The 24,858-nt window shown below is 36.0% G+C and overlaps 1 protein-coding gene across 1 annotated transcript in view; it reads right to left on the bottom strand.

Annotated features, from left to right (window-relative positions):
- Positions 1-13,410: 13,410 nt before the first annotated feature.
- Positions 13,411-24,858, bottom strand: part of LOC101893364 (adenylyl cyclase 78C) — a 63,985-nt gene continuing 52,537 nt past the window's right edge. Inside the window, exons 14-23 of the mRNA XM_059131601.1 lie at positions 21,012-21,107; positions 20,811-20,950; positions 20,592-20,746; positions 19,631-20,526; positions 15,398-15,493; positions 15,161-15,341; positions 14,692-15,095; positions 14,398-14,626; positions 14,193-14,338; positions 13,411-14,107 (exon numbers count right to left, since the gene is read on the bottom strand). Coding sequence (XP_058987584.1) covers positions 13,994-14,107; positions 14,193-14,338; positions 14,398-14,626; positions 14,692-15,095; positions 15,161-15,341; positions 15,398-15,493; positions 19,631-20,526; positions 20,592-20,746; positions 20,811-20,950; positions 21,012-21,107 — 2,457 coding nt within the window. The 3' untranslated portion in view covers positions 13,411-13,993. The remainder of the gene's footprint in view (positions 14,108-14,192; positions 14,339-14,397; positions 14,627-14,691; positions 15,096-15,160; positions 15,342-15,397; positions 15,494-19,630; positions 20,527-20,591; positions 20,747-20,810; positions 20,951-21,011; positions 21,108-24,858) is intronic.

Genomic DNA, 24,858 nt, shown 5'->3' with positions numbered 1-24,858 from the left:
CTTTATACTATCGAATATACGACCCACCCTAACGTCACCAAAAAAAAGAGCTCTTTTCTACCTGGACTCAAAGGGGATCCGACGAATAGTTTCAAAACTTGCCTACTAGGAACATAAACTAATAATGTCCAAATAAAAACTCAATAAAACATTTAAGTTGATATACCTAACTCTAACAGTAGATCACATAAATAAATTTCAAATAAACAATAAATACACATAGAGGAATAAATAAAAAAAAACTTAAAAATATGAAAATTGGTTGTCGAAAAAAAAATTAATAAAATTCGTGATGTGTTTATGTGTTGTATGTGTTTGTAATTGTTAATGTGTCTTATACTCCAGGGTCACCTCTACGACCATTCAAATCCTGATGAAGTCTAATAATACTTCGTCACATCCGCAACCTTTTAACATTAGTCAGAATAAGAATTCGTTGGGTTGGAATTACTTAAATAGTTAGAGGTTTATATGTAATCCCGGAACACTGTGACGTTAAAAAAAACAGGTTGGAGACTTCACAGCATAGAATCAAAGTTGGAAATATATTGGGTATTTTCTGGGTGCTGAGCTTTAAACTGACGAGTGGAGAGTTAATTCAATGTGTCAGTCCACCCATAGATGGTACTCGGGTGACACTATATCGTTGGGTACAGTTGACTTACCACTTTAAGTACGAATGTCGGTCAGTGGTGTTAATGTGAATATTGCCCACAAGATATCGCTGTCTGTACCCGACTCTGACCTTATTTGTTTGTCGGAGTATATTTAAGAAACGGTTTAATTAACCTTTGACACTTAAGGCTTATTCTCTCCTCCCTCACAGTCACCTAATTTCCAATTACACGTTTATTTTTTTTTTCTTTTCACAAAACAAAAGATTTTTTTCACCAATAAAAATGTCAATATATTTCGATTATATGTTAAAAAAAAAAGGCTTTTTAGCTCAACACCACTAAATAACTAATCTGTTTTTCCCATCAGTACTACCTTTTATAGGTTCGGGAACAAAAATGGTTCCTTTCCATTACTAGCCATTTTCCTAGCCCTCAAGATTTGTCCCTTTTTTCCTAAAACCAGTCGTCCCCCTCTAGGTTTATCTGCAACAAACCCTTTGCAACATTCTGAAATCCCATTTTCTCCGAACCTTTTAAGAGTAACTTTCACTCTTAAAAACAACCCCTTTTGCCGATAATACTGTATCATTCAATTTTTTTACGCTCTGTTTTACCGACACGGATCTTTCGTTTGTCCGAACACTTCCTAAAATTTGGAGACTTAGATTCACCATATGACCCAAATGTCAAAATTACGAAGAAGTCAAAATCACGCAAAACACCAACAGCCAACACCAAGCGGCATCGTTCCAGTTTTAATTATTAAAATTTTTATTAATATTTTTTTCTTTCTTTTCAGCTTTTTTCTTGCAGGTATGGCCCCCATGATGAGATGCAGGAAACATTAAATTCTTTCAATAGAAGCAAGTATTCCCCAGCGTTTATTTGGTTTTCCTATGATGGAGAATATTGTTTCCTGTATTTCACATGTTGGGCTTTCGATCAGTGTGGGCAATGGATTGATGGCATGACAATCCAGTTGTCCACCCATATTTTATAAAGGGTGCAACGACAAACCATTACACCCCAACGAATCAAAAAAAAAAAACAAGCAAAACGGCACCTGGGCATGGCTAAACAGACTTGGCACTATGTTTACCCCCTTTTCAGTGCCCAGTTGTCTCCATTATTTACTCCCCCATAAAAGAAAACAAAAAAAACTTAGTGAACACGGCGGTCACGAGAGGCATTACAGTGGCCTGCCCATCCGGGAGTGTTCATTATAGCTACCGCTGGCTTCCCCAACTCTAGCGCATACTGGAAGCTAGTGGTTTTTCATGGTTGGTGGCCACCATGTAGGCGAAAAGGCCACTTTCTAAGGCCCTTCCACGTAAATTTCTTTTTGCTGTCGACTTGGGATTTTTCGTTTACAAGGCCCGTAACACCCTTAAATATTAATTAAGGATTAATTGATTAAACAGCATTCCACAATACATATTTCACATATTTTAAGATACATTTTGGTACAAAAAAATTTCTTTGTTTTGTTTTTCTCTCTTTGCTTCAGTTTATTATTCGTAATACCACATTGTTTGGTTTTCACAGATGAATAATTTTTGTTTGACGAAAAAAATGATTTGACAACACTTTGTTAACAATTGCCTTCGTCAATTGAGAAACCATTAACAATTGCTAATTTTTTTCAATAAAAAGATTAAAAATGTATATTTAATTGTGTATTTGTCATTAAGATAACAATTTTATTACTTAAAAGTATTTTAAGAGTGTTTTAAAGTCACAAGTTTCCATAAAGCACCACATTAGGCAATATAGGCCCGTTCTTATATCTTTCCTTTATAGTCCACTTTTGTTATCGCTTACTTTAGGAAAAGTGAAGAATAAAGTTCACATATAGGGTTCTAATTATTACATCTTTCATTTACAATATATGCATTTTTTACAGAGATATGGAAAGCTTTTTGTAAAAGTAATTGGTAGTCACTGCATTTTTTCGCAATGGCATCTTCAGTTAAGTTTAAAAAAAAAATAAACACAACGAATTCGTAATTAATTTCGCGAAATAAATTTATAATTCAGTTCTTCAATATAAAATAAACGATTTGCGTTATCAATTTTTTTATTTAAATAAATTTTGCTGTTATTGCCATAATTCTGTTAAATTTGTAACATCTAAAAACGATTTATGTGTCCGACAACATCACTTATTTATCTGTCGGAAAGATGTAATAACCGGCCATAGTCGTATATTTCATGTTTCCTAAAATTGTAAAATGTAGAGTACTTTATGTATATATGCCGTTTGGTGTCAATTTTAACTGCATGTTTATTTTTCCACGCTTTTCTAGAAATTGCTTGAAATGTTGAGAGATTTGAACCTACTGCTAACAGCTATACATTCTGGGGAATGATAAAACAGCATTAAAATTAAATATTTTAAGAACCTTTTTTGAACCTTATTTGTTTTGTTTACATTTTTGCACATATAACACTGACACTTGTATTACGTACAAAAACAACTTTGTATGTAGTTGTTACGTTTGTTGTACAACACTTGCTGATACCTGTATTATTCTACAATGTGTAATTTTGTTTCTAAAATCCTGCAAGAGACCCGCAAACTATTTTATTAGAATCAACGGTTTCTTCAATATGTTCATCTGGTCCTTGTATATATTGTTCAATATTATTTGTTGACTTCCTGCCAATAGCAACATTGGAGAAAAAATAGAGTTAAAAAATAGTTTTTTAAATGTTTAACGTACGTAATGATTCAAATAAAATATAAATTTGACTCTCGCTATGAGACTTTTATCATATACTAACTTTATGCCTGAACGCCAAAAAACGAAATTTCCTTTATATTAGATGCGGAATAGAATGGCGGAATGAAGGCAAGGAATGAAGAGAAGCCAATGTTTACGAAAATGTGATAAATGACAAACACAAATGACCCTAAACAGAAAAGGCAAACAAACAAGTAGCTGGCTCCAACATGTGTGAGTTTTAAATGTCTAAAAACAGACGATCGTACATTTTTAAACGTAAACAATATAAGGTTGCCCACTTGACTCTGTTTTCACGGGCGACGTGAACTACGGCGTTTCTTTCTACAAACATGTGTACATTAACTCAGTGCTGCCCGCTGTTCGATATACATATCCTTGTTTACGAGGTCAAATTGCAATATTGCGGCCCGGATACAGTTGCCAGGTCTTATTATGACCTCAGGCCAGAGTCGATGAAAAAATGAGAATGCATGTGTATGAAAAAAAGAGAATGCTTATGAGAACGTATGAGTAAATTGTTTACAAAATTCGTTAAAAAGAGATAGTTTAAGAGAAATTTAAAATTTTTTTATCATAATTTTCAATGTATTTCCACCAGCGAATGAAAACAAACGAAACGATTAACGTTCCCCTCTCACGAAGACACAAACTTTATTTTTTTTCCAATCGTTTTGAACTCCTAACAAAACCACAAGCATTTCAATGCCAGAAGTACATAAACAATACTATTCTCTTAATGTACTTCGGCTGTGAGTTGCCAAGCTGTATCTTTGACGAACGAATCACCGCGAAACGTTTGCAAACGTTTGCTGTGCGAGATGATGACTGATACATTAAGAGTTGTTATTCTTAGTATTTTTTTTATGTACTTTTTTACAAACGTTTGCAATAGTTATTGTACTGTTTCGTTTCCAATGTTGGGTCATCCAGCAGTTCTGTTTTTGTTTCCACACATCTACTCAAACAGTACAAAATAAGAAACAAGTCCCGTTGTCTTAATATCGGTTTTGGTTCGATTTGCACTTCGATAAAATACAGAACGAAACGATTGCAAACGTATCCAATACTTTATTTTCGTTCGCTGATTGAAGTGTAATTTTTGTCCATACATGCGTTGTAATAAGCATTTTGATTACAGCTGACTTTGAAAAGTTTCTAAACAATTTTCAAATACTTCTAGAGATGTGACAATTTAATAGGCAGTCTCTTGAGTAGATGAGATGGACTTCCCCACTAGGCCTTCTGACTGTTGCAAGTATTAGTGTCCACTCCAGTTGTGTAATTTGCCATGTTAAACAAAAACCCACCGGGACATGATGTAGATCATGGCTAAATAGATCATAGCTAAAAGAAACTAAAAAAATGCAACTTTGTGCTGGAGTCTTATAGTGTCAAATGGACTTTTAAATATGCAACAGTTGGCTTTGTTTATTTTTAATTTTTATTTTAACAAAATTTTTATGGAATTTCGGGCTTGTTTCACAAGCTTTAATCTAAAATAGTAGAACAATATAGATTTATCACAAAATTGTACAATTTGTTATTAATATATATATATATATATATATATATATATATATATATATATATATATAATAAAATATTCATTTAATTTGCAACCGAATTTGAAATAATTTCGAATTATTGTACATTCTATTCAAAACAATACACACACAAACACAAAGTGTGTATATGTTATGACAGAATAAGAGGACCAAAAGAAAACAAGTTAAAAAGCAGTAAGTACGGCCGGCCCGAACTTTGAATACCCTCCAACATTTGGAACGAATTTGGAAATAAAATCCTGAAAAGAATTTTGTTAAAATTTTAAAAATACCGAATATTGCCGTTATATTGGTGGCTATACGACGTGGACCCACACAGGCATTATTTGTCATTAGTCAAATTCAAATTCGGAACTTGAAATAAACGGTGAATAATGTAGCTAAAATCATCAAAATATAGAATATAGGGAGGTGCCGTTATATCGGAGCTGTGCGAAGACCTGAACCTGCGTAGACAATTTTTTGTCATAGGCTGTAGCATACATTACGAACTTCAAATACGACATTTCAAACAATTTCGGTGAGTATTGTACCTAAACTCGGCAAAATACCGAATATAGGGAGGTGCTGGTATATGGGGCCTATACGAAGACCTGGACCTGCATAGACAAATTTCTGTCACAGACTGGAGTTTCCATTACGAACTCTAAATGCGTAATTTGAAAAAATTTTGGTGAATAAAGACTCTAAAATCACCAAAATACCGAATATAGGGAGGTACCGTTATATGGGGTCAGTCATCGGTGGGCCAATATTGAACTAAGTAAACCTAAAACTCCTTTGTTCCTCTACAAAGAGGCCAGCCTATGTCTTAAGTCAGTCCAAAAAGCCTTTTATGTATTCTCACCTTAAGTCTGACTAACTTCTCTTTTTATAAGGAATATGATTTGTTTGTTGAATATTTTAACTTTGGCCTATGGACTGATGATATCTTTCACTTTTGAAGAAAATCAGACACTAGCTGCAAATTTTTTGATAGATACTATTCCCCAATAGAGAACAGAATCGGTGAATCATTTCGTATTTCGAGTTATGATGATTATTCAAGATATTGACTGTTTTTAATAACGAATGTCAAAACGAATAAAGATAGGAAACTAAAATTTTGAACAGATCCGTTTTTTTCTGCAGGCAGGTCAACAAAAGAAGAACCCCCTGGTCTATATAGATCCACGATATCGTATATCTCCCATATAACAGTACCTCCCTATATTCGGTATTTTGATGATTTTAGCTAAATTTTTCAATTGGAATTGTCCATAATCCATACCAGAAGTTCTTTGTAAGCACCTTACCTACTGACTATGGTCCACGATATCCTATAACCCACAACAACGGTACCTACCAATATTCGGTATTTTGATGATTTTAGCGACTTTATCACCGGAGCTGTTTCAAATCACGTATTTAGAGTTCGTAATGGGAACTACAGTCTATGACAGAAAATTGTCTATGCGGGTCCAGGGGCTGAATTCTTGTTCAATGAAAACTTTAAATGAAAAATATTTTCTTTCACATTTTTATAGAACGAGAATTGAGGCCCAGGTCTTCGTATAGGCCCCATATATCAGTACCTCCATGTTCACCGAAATTGTTTGAAATGTCGTGTTAGAAGTTCCTAGTAGGTACTAAAGACTGTGACAAATAATTGTCTACGCAGGTCCAGGTCTTCGTATAGATCCGATATAACGGTACCTTCCTATATTCGGCATTTTAATGATTTTATCTACATTATTCACCGGATTTATTTTTTTTTTAATTTTCCAATTAGTTCCAAATGGTATAGGATATTCAAAGTTCGTCTCGGCCAAACTTACTGTCCTTTTTCTTGTTTTTTTTTTTTTTTATAATTTCTTTGTATATTTTGAAGTTTTGTAGGGAGGTATCAGAAGCAGTACAAAGTCGTACCATTTTTGCTCAATAACTTGTTCTAATAAGAATACTGGAATAGTTTCAAGAATATCGGTGATTCATTTCTTATATCTTCAAAATTTCGACCCTTTGTGAGGGAGGTACCAGAAATAGTCAGGGAAATTTTCTAGATTTACTCGGTGTAAAAAACATCAGGAGAAAGAAAGCAAAGATACTGGTTTGTTACTAGGTCTCCACATGTATATCGTGACACCTGAATGCATAAATTCTCTCTGTCACTTGACAAATCTGGCACAAATTGAACTATTCAAGCGGTGTTCTTCTGTAGCCGAATGACATGCCGGTGGACAATTGGGTTTTCATTTTGTGTGGGCACATTTTACTTTGAATATATGTAAGTGTGCGGTGCAACTGTTATTGTCTGTCTGTCGGTTCGGTTGACTTCGAATAGGTCAAGTGAAACGAAAATAGCGTGGGAAGTTGTTTATCATACAAGAGAGAATAAATTTCCTTCTGTCGTTTGTTTCGTTCACTTACAAACGTGGGTTAATATCCCGAACGGTATTGAGTCAGAATTACATGCGCATAGTGAAAATGTGTAGTTTCTCCGAAAATTACATAAAAAAGTCAGGTATTTGATGGAAGCTGATTTTGTTCGACTTGTGAAATTGAAATTGTATATATTAAAGAGGACTTTGGTATAATAATTGTGCCCAAAACGAGCTAGAACGATCTCCATCACTTTAGTCCCAATAAGCTTGGGTCTGCAAAACTTATATTCATTTGAGAGTCCAGTACAAGAGAGTGAAAGAAGGATTGTGTTACTTAGAATTTAAAAATTCTGATTTGAAAAAATATGGAGGTTTTTATTGCAGCTGTGGATATGATGCCACTAACGTAACGGAATAGTAAAAAACGGTTATGTCGGTTTTTTGTCCGACATCGGCCTGTTATCTCATAATTACATTCTAAAATGATTCATGCATGCCCATCGGTCAAAAACTGCAACCAAATTCAGACTGCTGTCGTTTCTAAGCCACTCGTCCAACAAAAATTATTCCAGGAACAGCTCATCACATTGTTTACAAGCGTACAAAAGCATTTTGGTGAGAATTTTCCAGAAAAAAAGTTATTCTTGTTGGACTTGAAGCGTGATAGTGTGATTTCTCTATATTTGGCTTGAAAACCACAGTGGACATCTTTAGAGCACTCCAGCATTTAAATAAATGACGAATATTATCGCAAAAATATTATGGAGGGTGTATTAAAGCCTTGGACACACAAACATTTTGGCCGCAGACCTTGGACATTCCAACAGGACTAAGCACCATCGCATCGCACTCAGCACGCGCCACCCAATAATGGTTACAAAAAGAGGTTCTTCCCTTCATTTACAGCGCCACCAAAATTTCCTGATACCAATCCATTGGACTATTGTGTCTGGAGTATTTTGGAAAGCAAGGTTGGCACTAAAAAATACCAAAGTGTCGATCACCTCAAGCAAGCGCTTCGCCGGGAATGGGACAAAATACCGTAGGGCAATATTCGGGCAGCGTGTGACGGTTTCATTGGCCGTTTGAAGGCCATAATTCGTGCCAAAGGTGACCAATTCGAACAAATCTTAACTTAATCTAAAATCCGACATTTTTTGCTTTCATTCAATAAAATTAAAAAAAAAAACAAGTAAAAAAGCTGTAAGTTCGGCCGGGCCGAACTTTTAAAACCCCCCACCATTTGGTGCAAATTATCGAATATCGGGGGGGGGGGGGGGTACGGTATATGGGGGCTATACGAAGACGTGGACCTACATGGCCCATTTTCTGTTTTATGCTGTAGTATCTATTACGAAATTTGGAACAATTCCGTTAAATAATGTCGCTAAAATCATGAAAATACCGAATATCGGGGGGTACCGTTGTATGGGAGGTGGACCTACATGGCTCATTTTTTGACTTAGGATGTAGTATCCATTACGAACTTCAAATACCAAATTTGAAACGATTCCGGTAAATAATGTCGCTAAAATCATGAAAATACCGAATATCGGGGGGTACCGTTATATGGGGGATATACCAAGACGTGGTCCTGCACAGATAATTTTCTGTCTTAGGCTGTAGTATCCATTACGAACTTCAAATGCCAAATTTGAAACAATTCCGGTGAATTGTCAAATTAGCCTAGAAGCCTAGCCTAGAATCAGAATGTGCCAAATTTGATTAAGATGTAGCTATAGCACCGATATATAAGTTACATCCGATTTTTTATCTTTCCATAACAAGGATTTTCGGTACAAGATGTTAGGTACATCCTTAAAATACTCTTTCCATGATTGTTTTTTTCGATATCGGTTCAGATTTAGATATGTCTACCTTATATATTTCAAAGACGCAACATTTGTTTAATTAAGTTGTTTCATCCGATTTTATATTTAATTATTCTGAAAGTCATAACATGCACTCCATAACAATGAGTTAGCAATTCGCGTTTTTATTTTGTTGGCATTAAAAAAGGGACAAGTAACAGGACCGAACTTTCAATAATCTCCACCATTTGGAACGAATTTATAAATTTTCATAGGTTATTACAATATTCAAATACGAATTTTAGAACAATTCCGGGGAATAAAAATCAAAATGAAATCATCGAAATACCGAATATGGGAAGTACCGTTAAATGGGTGCTATACGAAGACTGGAAATTGGAAAAAGTACGGATATTGGAAAAAGTACCACTTCCGGGTACCACCATCATAAGCTGAAGAAAACATTTTTATACAAATGCATTTGGATTCAAACGTGTTCCGTTTTAAATATATTTACATATTCAATGCCCTACCTTCGGAGCTAGAACCTATTACGAACTACAAATACCGATTATTAAACAAATCCAAAAAAAAATGTGGCTAAACCATCAACATTACGAATATCGCAAGGTACTGTTATATGGACCTATAATGCGGAGGTACCGTTATATGGGGGCTATACGAAAACGTGGACCTATACATACAATGTTTTTCCACAAAAAGTAGGACCCATTATAAAATCTATGAACCGAATAATGAGCAATTTAGTTTAAAAACGGAGTATCTGGAAGTATGGTTATATGAGGGCTATAAGAAAACGTATACGAAACGTTGAGATAGAAGACTATTATTTTGCCCAGACGCAGGCTAAGTTGGTAAATGGACCATGTCGGTCCACGTTGTCGTTTAGAACCCATATAATGGTACCTCCCAAATATTCGGGATTTTAATTATGATAGCGATATTATTACACGGATTTTTTTCAAATTTCGTATCTGAAATTCAGAATCGGTACTACAGCCAATGACGGAAAATTTTATGCAGGTCCAAGTCGTCGTATAGCTCACATATAACTGTACCTCCCTTTATTCGGTATTTTGATGATATTAGCGACATTATTCACCGGAATTGTTTCAATTTCTTGTTTTCTTTGGAATCTACCTATGGCAGAAAATTATTTATAGGAAAAAAGAATAAAGGTGTTTTAGGTTGACCTCTCTTGCTAACAAATATGTTCAACGTGGAATACATCAAAAAGAGATATTTCAGGTTTTCAATAACTATTATTTTGTATTTTTATACCCTACACCACAAGGTGGTCAGGGTATTATGTCTTTGTGCATTTGTTTGTAACAGGCAAAAGGAAACGAGATAGACACATAGTTCCTTTTGATGATCTGCATAGAATCACGTTCTGAGTCGATTTTTGCATGTCCGTCCTTCTGTCCATGTATTTTTATAAACAAAGTACAGTTCGCATTTATTGCCCTATACAGATGAAATTTTGCACAAATCATTTGTTTGACCCAAGGACGAACCCTATTAAAATAATATCAGCAAGAATAGTATGGAATTTTGCACATACAACCAAATTAGGCCTGGATTTAGGCCATCCGATTTGTTATTTTTGTCCTCCGCAGCCGTAATATGCACTCTGTAACAACAATATTTGGGGAAATATATTAAATACAGCTCAGAAATACATTTGCTAAATTTTATCGAGATACATAACTTCGTCCGATTTACCTTTCATTGTGCACCAAACGTCTAATATTTGTCCAAATAGGATGGTATTTACCAATTACGACCGAATTGAGTCTAGAAGCTAGTATGCCAAATTTGGTGAATATCGGTTCAGATATAGCTATAGCTCCCATATATATATTGTTCATCGGATTTTTTGTATTTGTTACCCACAGCCGTAATATGCACTCCGTAACAACGATATTCAGGAAAATATATCTAATACAGCTCAAAAATATCTTTGCCAAATTTTAGTGAGATCGGTTCCGATTTGGATATAGCTCCCATATATATCTTTATCCGATTTCAAATTAATTGTGCACCAAATGGGCAATACAAGTCCGAATTTAAAAGACACAAATGCTTCGGCATATTTAGTCCTTTGAACTTTAAAGTGGGGTAGGGTTTATAAAGTCGGCCCCGCCCGACTTAGAGACTTTCTGTACTGTTTTTTTTTGATTTCATTACATTAGAAGTTGTGTTACTTGTGGCAATCACAATAACTTAAAAAGCAAGTGTATAAAAAATATCTCTATATATAAAAGAAAGTTGTGTTAGTTACTACGCTTATAACCCAAGAACTGCTGGTCTGATTTAAACTATTCAGACAAATTCGGAATTGTCTCTTGGCAGAAAAGGATAAAATCAAAAAACTCGCGTAAAATGCCATATGTTTACAATTTTGTTTTAATTATTCATTTGACAACAGTTCATTGTCAAAATGTACAAACACATGTACACATTGCACATACACACATCAGAGATGGGAACCTGTTTTTTATACAGTGAAATTTGACAAGGTAAATTACAGAAAATGTAGAGATGGGAATGCTTATTTGAAATGACTTTACCTTCTTAATATTGCATGATTTTTTCCATTTTGACTTGCTATTTTCGAATGTACATTTGTAGTGTTTTTATTTTCTTTTTGAATTCTAATATGATGTGCAGTCTTTTTAGGGTAGCACAAAGCGACAACGGACAAAACAGTTATTTATAGATTTTATGTATTTATTGGGCAAGTGGAACTATACGAACAATATCATATAAAAGAAAGTTATGTTAGTTACTGCCTTAAAACTCATAAACAGGTTGACGGATTTTGACAATTCATACAATTTCAGAATGATATCTTGGCAAAAAAATCGCGTGAAAATATACCTGTAAAAATGTGAATGAAAAATTATTTTTGGTGTGCATTTTTTTTTCAATTTGACATACTATACAGGGTGAGATGAAAAAACTGCAACCATCTTTAGACTGCTGTCATTCCTAAGTCACTCGTCCGACAGCTGTTAAAATTATTCCAGATAAAGCTCATTATATTTTTTAAAAGCGTACAAAAGCAATTTGGTGAGAATTTTCCAGAAAAAAGTTATTCGCGATGGAATTCAAGCGTGATAGTGTGATTGTGCGATCTTAATATTCCATTCGGCAAATATTGAAAAATGAGCTCGGGGTGTGCACCTTCGGTTGGCCACCAGAACTCGCTCGCGATGATCGCTCTCCGCTCGTATTAATCGACCGTGACATCAGAATAAATGCCGAATATTATCGCGAAAATTTTCTGGAGGGTGTATTAAAGTCTTAGGCACGCAAACCACAGACCTTGGACATTCTGACAGGACTCAGCACGCGTCACCAAAGAATGGTTACAAAATGAGGTTCCTCGCTTCATATCCAGCGCACAATGGCCATCAAAATCTCCGGATATCAATCTGTTGGACTATTGTGTCTGGAGTATTTTGGAAAGCAAGGTTGGCACTAAAAAGTACAAGTGTCGATCACCTCAAGCAAGCGCTTCGCCGGAAATGTGGCCAAAATACCGCAGAGCAACATTCGGGCAGCGTGTGACGGTTTCATTGGCCGTTTCGTGTCAAAGGTGGCCAATTCGAACAAATCTAAACTTATTCTAAAATTTTATGCTAGTTTCGAAATTTTTTGCTTTCATTCAATATTTGTTGAAGTTTTTTTTATCTCACCCTGTATATGGGTGCTATAGCTATAATGGAACTGATTTGGTCCAAATATGGCAAACTTTAATCTTGAGGGGAATATATATGGGAGCTATATGTAAATCTGAATCGAGTTCAAATTTCTCAAAAGTATTTCTAAGCTGTATTTGCTGCCACGCACCGAGTATCTTTGTTATATAGAGTTCATATTACGATTCCGAGGGAGCTAAATCTATATTGTTGCCGATTCGGAAGAAATTTGGCATATGTTGTTCTCGTCCTAATCAGGACCTAAAAACGAAATTTGGAAGTAATAGCTAGTCCCTGTGATTTCTTGCCTCAAAAACGTGCGAATGGTCCCATAGTGCATTGTAAAATCGTCAATGAAGACTTCATATTTTTGTTTATCTTCGACTCCTGTGCGTTTTTATTATTCAGCCATATTCAACAAAGAAAAATGTCATTTGTCAAAATTGTTTTGCATTTATTGACTTTGAAGAAAGCTAAAAAAGTGACTGATATCATACAATTTGTTTTTTTTTTTTGTGAACGACAGGTAAGGGAAACAATCGACCCAGTATATATATGTGTGTCGTAGTAAAATACAAATATGTTTCAACATTTAATTAATTTTTCAAGAACTATATATGTATATAACATCTATGACATAGAAATTACACTTATTTACAATCCAATAATTTCACATAAATAATAGGTTTACTTACAAACTAGGTCAATGCCCTGAAATGCTCAATAAATATGCTACATTTCAATAAAATTTTCTAGCAGTAATCTTCAACATTATTTTATAATTTCGGTTTTGTACAAAGCTCTCTTCCTTACTAGCTAGGTATGTATGTATGTATGTATGTATGTATATCCTTAATGTTTCTAAATCGTACTATTTTGATATAAATACGGATTTATATAATTTAGACTTAGACTTAGATTTGAACTTAAAATCTTTAAGAAGTTGTCATTATTTGGGGGTTGCAGACCAACCGAACTGCGGCATCAAACTGTAGTTTGACCGCATTCATGCCGCAAGCTCGAAACCACTTGTTATCAAAATTACGAAAAATTGACTTGAATGAAATTTTGTACTGGATACGGCACTATGTACGATGGCGACAGGCAGGACTTCATACAGGGCGTGTCAGACGTAAAGCGTTTATAGCCAATTACGTTGGGGCTATAATGCATCATTGTGACTTTTTGAGAGGGTGGTCTCGATTTGGTCGATCCGTCGAAATGATGGCACATAAGAACCGCTCGTTTGAGTGACAATCGAATTGTTTGAAGAACTCTATTTTGAAAAAAAAAAAATACACACACACACACTCGCATATTAAACTATTATAGATTTTGGTGGTTTCCGGTATTGGGTTTACCTTTTTCTGGCGGTAGGATCGTGCTCGCACTCTTGTGGTATTACGTCGCACCGGGTTGTTTACTGTGGCCTTCTGCGACAGGCGAACTGAACTGAAGGTACTACCTCTATGACCGCGCCGTATTTGTGGCGATGGCGTACCCGTGGCTATTTACGAGACATTTTTTAAAAAGAATAAATTCTTGAAGATTCCATGCCATACTTACGAGTGCCGGCTAAATTTGTACTCCGTTTGGACGCTTGAAGCATTCCGAACACAACAGCGCTGAACGAGCCGTGGTGTGAAGTTTGACGTTGCAAGTTTGGAGTCTGGGACATGGGAACGCCGGCAGGCATGTGAACCGGTGAGGGCAACTGGCTCTCAGACACACCACGAGGGTGAACAAAATACGTTGTCATTATGCCTTTCCCCTTCACATTAATGTCCCCTCGTTTCTAGAGGAAAATGTTGAAACGTTCACAAAAAATATACACGTTGATTCAAAAATGAGACAACTTACCACACACGTATAGCCCTTTGCCTTGAGCAACTCGGCGGTGGTGTCGGGCACTTGAATCCGCCAATTTTCTCCGGTGGAATCCATGCGTGAAGCTACATTCACCGTGTTGCCCCAAATGTCGTAAACGGGTTTTCGGGCACCAATCACGCCACTGACCAGAGAACCGCTGCAGATTCCCACCCGCAACTGGAAGTTGTTGAATGCTTCCCTGTTGATATCCTCCAATTTTTGTTTCATGGCAAATGCAAATTCGACCAGGCTGCAGACACTATCCTCAGAGGTTTCTCCTCGATCCCTGAGACGATCGGCATTCAGCCCCGAAGCTGCCATGTACGTTGTACCACACGTTTTAATCTTTTCAATTGAAGCGAATCGTGGCTCTTCCAGCAACTCATCAAAGTCACCTGCAGGATAGAAGAGGATAGTTGTGAAATAATCCACTACCTGGTCGTAAATCAAAATGGCTTACAAATTATTTCATTCAGTATTCGGATACACGCTTTTCCATTATCTATATCCTCCGAATAGAAATCCTGAAAGTTCGGAATGGATGCAAACATCACGCCGCATAAGTTATGATTGTTGGAGTACAGCTCGTCGGTGTGTTCATCCGATAGGTAATATTCCGCGACATGGTCCGGAAGAATATTCTATAATTTTGACAAATAATTGTAAAAGCCCATGATGGAGGATAATTGGGACATACCTTGATCAATGTGTCATTCAAAGCTCGATTGGATTTCATGTTGGTCAATTCCCTTTCGGCTTGTTCTTTCCAGATAAAATCCAAGCGGGAGGTAACCTGTGTAAGAAAGATGCGTTTTTTCAAATAGCAGATTTAGACAGGGCCAACTAGCAGAAAATTAAAATATACAACAAGTAAAAAAACATTAAGTTCGGCCGGGCCAAACTTTTAATACCCTCCACCTTAGGGTAAAGGAAACATTAGACGAAATGTGGCAAAAACCATCAAAATACCGTATATCAGGAGGAACCATTATATGGGGGCTATACCAAATCGTAGAAATACCAATTTTCAGACAAATCCGTGAAAAAATGTGGCAAAAAGCATAAAAATACCGAATATCGAGAGGTACCTTTATATGGGGGCTATACCAAATCTTGGACCTATACAAGCCATACAGGGACCCGTCATGACCTACAAATACCAATTTTCAAAGAAATCAGTGACCAAATGTGGCATAAATAATCAAAATACCGAATATCGGGAGGTACCGTTATATGGGGACTATACCAGAACGTGGACCGATATATCTCATTTTCAATACCAACTATCCTAGACACAATACAAATTGCTCTGCTAAATTTTGGCGCTCTATGTCAAAAAATGTGGGCTGTATCGTGATTTCAACAGACAGACGGACACACAGACAGACGGACATCGTTAAATTTTATGCTGTTTATGAATATATATACTTTATGGGATCTACGACGAATATTTAAGGATGTTACAAACGGAATGACAAAGTTAATATACCCTCCTTTCCAAGGTAGAGGGTATAAAAATGGTCCGTACTATAATATAATGTATTAAAAAAGATTTTTAATTTTTAAAATCATAAATATATAATAATTCCGAATATGGAGGGTACCGTTATATGGGGGCTATACGTAGACGTGGACCTGCACAGACAATTTTCTAGCATGGGCTGAAATATCCATTACGAACTTCACATGCGAAATTTGAAACAATCCCGGTAAATAGTGTCGCTAAAATCATCAAAATGCCGAATATTGGGGGGTACGGTATATGGGGGCTATATGAAGACGTGGACCTACATGGCCCATTTTCTGTTTTATGCTGCAGTATCTATTACGAACTTCAAATACCAAATTTACAACAATTCCGCTAAATAATGTCGCTAAAATCTTCAAAATACCGAATATCGGGGGGTACCGTTATATGGGGGCTACACGAAGACGTAGACCTGCACAGATAATTTTGTGTCTTACGCTGTAGTATCCCTTAAGAACTTCAAATGCCAAATTTGAAACAATTCCGGTGAATAATGTCGCTAAAATCATAAAAATACCGAATATCGGGAGGTACCGTTATATGGGGGCTATATGATAACTTGGAGCTACATGGCCCATTTACAAACTTAACCTGCCTACTGGCAAAATATACATGTGTGCAAAATTTAGCCTTCTATCTCAATTTGTTCGAAAGATAGCGTGATTACAACAGACAGACAGACAGACAGACAGACAGACGGACAGACAGACAGACACACAGACAGACAGACGGACATGGCTAAATCGTCTTAGAATTTTACGCTGATCAAGAATATATATACTTTGTTGGGTCTGACATGAGTATTTCGAGGAGTTACAAACGGAATGACAAAATTAATATACCCTCCATAGTATGGTGGAGGGTATAAAAATGAGCCATGTGGGTCCACGTCTTCATATAGCCCCCATATAACGGTATCCCCCGATATTCAGTATTTTGATGAATTTAGCGACATTATTTAGCGGAAACGTTCCAAATTTGGCATTTGAAGTTCGTAATAGATACTGCAGCATAAAACAGAAAATGGGCCATATAGGTCCACGTCTTCATATAGCCCCCATATACCGTACCCCCCGATATTCGGTATTTTGATGATTTTAGCGACATTATTTACCGGGAATGTTTTAAATTTCGCATGTGAAGTTCGTAATGGATACTTCAGCCCATGCCAGAAAATTGTCTGTGCAGGTTCACGTCTTCGTATAGCCCCCATATAACGGTACCCCCATATTCGGTATTTTGATGATTTTAGCTACATTATAAACAGATTTTTCTTCAAGTTTCGCATTTAAATATTGCAATAACTTATGACAAAAGTTACCTATGCAGGCCTACATCGTCGTATAGGCATTCGGTATTTTTAAGATTTTAACAGAATTTTTAACGGATTTTATTTTTTGGAAATCGCCAAATTTGTACCAAATGTTGGAGGGTATTAAAAGTTCGGTCCGCCCGAACTTACAGCTTTTTTACCTGTTCATCATAGTATAATTCAATGACGATTCAACAAATATTCGGTCCCGTGCTACTTTCTTATATTTGTAATTTGTTCATGTTTTCACAATTTATTTCATATAGATTTACATCCCAAATCTACGTTCCCAACCAATATTCTCTTGGGGGTTACAAATTCAATAGAATACAAAATTTTCTTTTCTGACCACACATTAGATGTGAAAGTGGACTTGAGGATACTCCAATGTGGGGACTTTACTTAAAGAAATTCCTATGGGGCAATTATCTGTATGATGGTTCCCTACCCCAAGGCAGCATATATACGATTTTTTAGCCAAATCAATTGATGAATGTGTTCAAGACCAATATGGGCCCTACTCTGAAAATTTCAAATTTTATGCGAAGAGGTTCTCTACCCCCTTAGAAACAAAGATGCCAAATAACGGCAAAAAATGAAAAAAAGTAGCCAAGACCCCAAAAATAGCTTAAATCATACGATGGTTATATAAATATGAAATTGGGTTGTACCCTTATCCGTGAGTTATCATCGATATGATGACCTGCAAAAGCGATTTAAGTATCTTGAATGTTTGGGAAGAATTTCTGGGAGGATAGAAATCCTTTTCTTACTAAGAGTCCCATTCGCTCTACTATTTTCCACCCTTTATGTTTGGTATTTTACTGACTGTACTCCCAAAGAATTTTGCATTTTGAGCTCTCATTGGACGGATTATTGTCACATGAAAGAAGTAGGTTCACGCTACGCTAGCCCCATTAGGCTTTTTCGGTAATTTTTGTTTGTTTAAATGTGTTCGCATCTTCCAGCTGAACCACGATGTCGGCCCTGGAGTTGAAAGGTAGATGTCGCACTTATTTCATTTTTTTTTTTTTTTGATGAAAAATTGTATACAGTGAAAAATTATTCTTTATTTTGTTCACAAAAATCCACTGAATTCAATATGATAATACAAATTGAAAAAAAAAAAATTGACAAGAGAAGAATAACAAATTGAAAAAATCTTCAACTTGTTCGCTGACTTTTTACAGCAAATGTTTAAAGATCCTTACAAAGTTTGTCAATAGAATGTACTATTATTTTAAAGTTGGATTCCATTGAACATTTTTTTTCGATAATTTTCGCGATTTGAGAATTTTTGCAATGAGATCTCTTTTTCGTGTTTTTTAGCTATTTTGAAAAAGTAATTATCTTTTAAGTTTGGTGTGACCGCGTTAAATTATTTCGATATCATATATTCCGTTTCGCCACCACATAATTTTGTACTACACTTCCATGTAACCCAACATCAATTTCAGTTCTCAAGAAATTAAGTCAATTAAATAAATTGGTATTAATATTCGAATTCAAAAATAAAATATAAAATTAAAAAACACTACAAATGTACATTAGAAAAAAGTTAGTCAAAATCGAAAAAAGTCATGCAAAATAAAACATTACTATTGTACATTTCAAAAGTCAAAATGAAAATGTATATATATCACATTTTTACGCGTTTATTTCGATATTATCCTTTTCGGACAGGAGCCAATTCCGAATTTGTATGAATCGTTATCCAGCGGTTCTTATGTTATAAGCGTAGTAACTAACACAACTTTCTTTTATGTATATAGATTTACAGAAAACCTAAAAGTTAATTGAATATTGGGAAGCGGTCAAATGAAAAAAATCGAAAAGATGGATAAATTCGAATATCCATATTCTCCAAATCCAAATACAATTAAAATGTTTTAAATTATGAATGGGATTCTCGAATTACGAATGAAGTGTAACGCATTATAACTAAAGTGTTTCGAATTACATTTCTTAAAGAGAGCACGGCGATAAGAATTTTTGAATATTTTTGTCCACTAACAGTCGGATACGATTTCCCCAAACTTAGAAGCTTTGAGTTTCCAAGACGATTACCTGCGTCCATGCGAAAAACTTACCTCCACCAGACGGGCATGGTAACACACCATGACCAAAAATGATGCCAACAGAATCAACATTTGTACACCCAGTGGCATTCCCAGCCGCGATTGCTCCAGCTCGATCAGTTCTTTGGTATAGATACGCGGGAACACCGATTGTATGAGGGTGGTGTAAAAAGCCACCATGCAAATGGCCATGAGGACCTTGACTAGGTAGTAAAGTTTGAGTGCCGTTGCTAGGGAGACGAGGCAGAGAATCCACGTGAAGACAACGTACTCGGGATGGGCACACTCGGCCGTATCCATGTCGGAGGTGTCCATGTAAATCACAGTATAGTTGGAATCGGTGATGACACCGTTATTTGTGATAATGCTGCTGTTGATGTCTTCCGCTCGCTGCCCACCAAATATCAATGCACGATGGGAGGTTTCGAACGGTTCCATGGAGTTGTTCAAGAGACCGATAGCATTGGCTTGGGTGAGGTTCAGGACGTTTACAATACTCCGGCGCACAAAGTCGTTTGTCGTTGCGTTGGCCAAGTTGTCTGCCAGAAATGAGTTGGTATCCAAAATGGCCCCTGCCCCATTGGCAGCATTTATTGTTATGTTGTGGTGTATGGTGGCCGACAAGTAAACATTCAGCTTGATTTCCTTCTCCCCACTACTAATCGATGTGGCACCACCGCCACCACCACTCTCGGGTAGAGCAGACTTTAGGCTGCTGCTTAAAATGGAGCGTTCATTACCTTCTTCGGCGCTAGGGACACCATCAAAATATGCCGAGGATGGGCACAATATCAGACCAATGGCACTAAGGACTGTGATCAGAACAATAACCGCACAAATGAAATAGGTTCGCCGCTGACGTTGGTGCACCAACTTGGCGGAATTGCGTTTCAATAGGGTGGGGAGGCCTTCAAATACGAAAAATACAAATGTTATAGCCCTCCACTGATCCATCGAATTCAGCCAGACTTACCGGAGAATTCCTCGGCCATGACTAGGATGCAGCTAAAAGTTAAAACTATCGTACCTATGGCTAAACAAATCACCAGGTTTGTACATCGGGGAATGATGATGATCTGGCACAGCACAATAAATATCCATATCACAAATACACACAACATGTTGGAACTGTTGGATAGACAAATGATCGTCGAACCGAACTCAAATTCTTCTTCACAACATCTAAACTTACCGGAACATGTCCTCACGCAATTGACAGAATTTCATTTCTTGCTCTTTGTCCTTAAACTTGAGAGTCCACGAACTGAGGTACTCCTTGCGTATCTCTTTGTTTGAATTGATTTGGATGTTTTGTTCGATGAATTCATCAATCTGTCGATGAAGAAGAATTTCAATGCATACAGTATTTAAAGTAGTGTTTAAAATTACCCACCTCTTCGTCCAGCGGCGTTACAGAAACTCGTTGCCCCTGTCTGGGATCTCCCATTACTGACTCCGATCGTATTACACCTTCACTGGGTGAGTTAAGCTGAAATATTAAGAATTGTTTTTGAAATTGAATTTAGTTCGTTGAATCAAATCAAATCACTTGAATATGTAGGTAGAGAAGGCTCAAATTGTTTTCTGTATGACCATAATTAAATTGAATGAAAAATTCAGACAGGAATACGCTGTAATAAAGGCCGAAGGAGAAAGTGAGATTTAATTCATTCATTATTTTTTTTTTATTTTCACATAAAACTCACACATTCTTACTTCACGAAATTTATCGTTTTTATAATTTTTTAATCGAATCCCACAAAAAAGCAGTCGTTCTATCTGAATTTTGTGTTTAATTTCACAACATTTAATTTTTTTTGGTCTGCTGATGGTGGGTTTGATCTGGCGATTTTCTGATTGGTAGTTGGGTACACCACGCACCCAGATACTGTTACGATGAACATTTATTTAGGACTCGTTTCAATGGTAGAAGAATGGAGGTAGATGCACTAACACTTGGGAACATTGATATGTCAAAAAATTTTAAGAGTTTAAGAGTAAAAGTCCTGCAGACTTAATACACATTTGAGTAAAAAAAACAGACAGACGGACATCTTTAAATCGACTTCGAATTTTATGCTGATTATTAATGTATATATATTTTATGGGGTCTTTGACGAATATGCAGGGATGTTACAAAAGGAATGACAAAGTCAATATACCCTCCTTTTTAAGGATGGTACAATTATTCCACTTGATATTTCAATTATTTCATTTGTAATTTTAATTTATTATCATTTGAATTATAATTGCAATAATTCGCTTTACAATTGGAATAATTCGAATAACCGAATTACAATTTAAATAATTCGAATTACAAAAGAAATTCTCGAAATGAAATTTTACGAATTATGTCCAAAATTATTCGAATTTCAACTAAAAAAGGTGTAGTAGTATTTGTGAATGTCATTTGTAGTAGTATTTGTAAATGTGTTAAGCGTTGCTGCTGTCTATAGTATTGGCCAATCCCAATGTTACTTATTACCATGTAATAAGTAACGGCGCCACAAAGTGTGCGGGTACGACTACAAAACAGATGGTTGTGAGCTTGAGACTCGAGTTGCTGATGTAGACGTTAGACATTAAACTAGAAGGTAGTGTGTTCAGTTCCAGCAGAGGACAAAATTAAAAAGTGTGTCGTGGCAAAATGGACCTCAAACGTTCTAAAGATTTAAAAAATACTTTTATACCCATTCGTATATCGTATAGATCCCAATATGACGGCGACTTCCTATATATGGTATTTTTAAGATTTTAACAAAACTTAACGGATTCTATATTTTTTTTAATTGACAAATTCGTTCCATGTGGTGAAGGGTATTTAAAGATCGGCCCGGCCCAACTTACTGCTTGTTTACTTGTTCTACATTAATATGAAATATTTTATAACGTACTTGTTGGGCGCGCTTAAAAGTATGTTACGAAAATGTATTTATAAAATGTAACAAAAATCATTTTCCTTAATCAAATTGATTTCATCACCCGAATACTCCAAGCCGATTAAATCTACCCCATTAGCATCGAGCAGGATATCATCAAATACAGCAAACCCTTCACATTTATGACATTAATCATCTATAATTAAGTCGATCAAATCTCCCGTATATACCAAACCGATTACATCTACTGGAAACCAACTTCATCAGCTCGCATGCGCTCAGCCGACTACATTAACCCGGAAACCTCTAGCCGACTGCATGGGAATATTATAAGCCTGTTTTCACCAGGACGGCTTTATCATCCCGAATATCATAGCCCTGCATACATCCAGCCGAATATTATTGAGTTGACTATTGACTACCATCGGGCCGATTGTTTCCAAGACACGAGTGTTAAAACAGAATGTTACTTATTATTAACACAATATTACATATTTTAAACGACAAAGGATAATTTGAGGTTTGTAGGTCTTTGAGCTGACCCTGCCTCAGCTGACTGAGTTTACCTACAGTTTAGATAAAACCACTCGTTATAATACTTTTTATACCCCCCACCATCCTATGGAGGGTATATTAACGTTGACATTCCGTTTGTAACTGCTCGAAATACTCATGTTAGACCTTACAAAGTATGTATATTCTGGATCAGCGTAAAATGTTAAGTCGATTTATCGAAGTCCATCTGTCTGCTGTAATCACGCTATATTTCGAATGAATTGAGATAGATGACTAATATTTGGCATGCGTTTGTATTTTTCCAGTAGGCAGGTTAAGTTCGTAAATGGGATATGTCGGGCCACATTATCTTTTAGGCCCCATATAACGGTACCTCCTGCTATTCGGTATTTCAATTATTTCAGCGACATTATTCACCGGAATTGTTTCAAATTTCGTACATGAAGTTCTACATACTACATATGACGCGAAAATTGGGTACGCAGGTCCACGTCTTCGTATAACGTTACCTCCTGATATTTCGTATTTTAATGATTTTAGTAACATTATTCATTGGAATTGTATAAAATTTCGTATTTGAAGGTCTTAATGGCTATTACAGCCTGTGAGAAATTGTGTATGCAGGTCCAGGTCTTCGTTTAGCCCCCATATAACAGTACCTCCATTTATTCGGTCTTTGATGACATTAGCGACATTATTCACAGGAATGCTTGCAAATTTCTTATATGAACTGCGGAATCGGCCTATGGAAGAAAATTATTATAGCTCCACGTCTGAATTTAGCTCGTGGTACTCAGTGCATGTGAAATAGGGAAATGCCACACACAATTCTGTTTGAGGTAAGCTAATGGTTTTAAGCAAATTCGGTAACTAAATCATGTGCAATATAAGGTAGGTCGGACATATTTTGATTCAATTGTAAAATTGTAGTGTTCTTGGCCGACCTTATATCGTCCTTGTTTCATAATAGCTTGCAGTTTCTGAATATTTCCCCAGAAAGTTAAACAAACAAAACAAAGTTATTGCAACTGTATTGATAGTAATTCTGACAGTAAAAGCCATATAGGTATGCATGTATTTTTAGAGAATGTAAGAGCGACGTGTTCCTGAAGTGTAAGCTGTCATTGTTCTTCCTCTGCATCTTTGCATAACAAGTAAAAAAAATTAAATTCGGCAGGGCCGAACCTTTGGGTACAGAAAACATTTTTATATAAAAAAATCTGGATTCAAACATGCTCCACTTTAAAGTACAAATGCTATTAAGATAGTTTGGATAATGCAGTTTGAAAGTGTTTGAAGCCGTTATATGGGCGTCATGCCAAAATGTGAACCTGTGATAAATGTGAAAATTTATACTGCCAGGATTGTTATGAATAATTGAATGAATCCAAAATACCAGATTTGAAACTATTTCGTGGGAAATGTGACTAGGATTTTCAATAAAACGAATATCGGTACCATTATATGTGCGCTATGGGATAACGTGGACCTAGATAATAAATATTTTGCCATCGCAGCAAGAACCCATTTTGAACTACAAATAACAATTTTTAGACAAATCCGTTATAAAATGTGGCAAAAATCATAAATCTACCGAATATCAGGAGGTATCATTATATGGGGGTTATACGAAAACCTGGACCTATATATACAATGTTCCGCCACCGTAGCTAGAACCTATAATGAACTACAAATACCATTTTTTAGACAAATCCGTAAAAAATGTAGGGAAAATCATCAAAATACCGAATATCGGGAGGTCCCGTTATATGGCGGCCATCAGAAAACGTGAACTATATAAAAAATTATCCTCCACAGGAGTGAAACTTATTAAGAACTACAGAC

Source organism: Musca domestica, unplaced genomic scaffold (genome assembly GCF_030504385.1).
Source record: "Musca domestica strain aabys unplaced genomic scaffold, Musca_domestica.polishedcontigs.V.1.1 9, whole genome shotgun sequence".
In the NCBI taxonomy this organism is placed as follows: domain Eukaryota; kingdom Metazoa; phylum Arthropoda; class Insecta; order Diptera; family Muscidae; genus Musca; species Musca domestica.
This window is presented reverse-complemented; position numbering and strand designations above follow the sequence as displayed.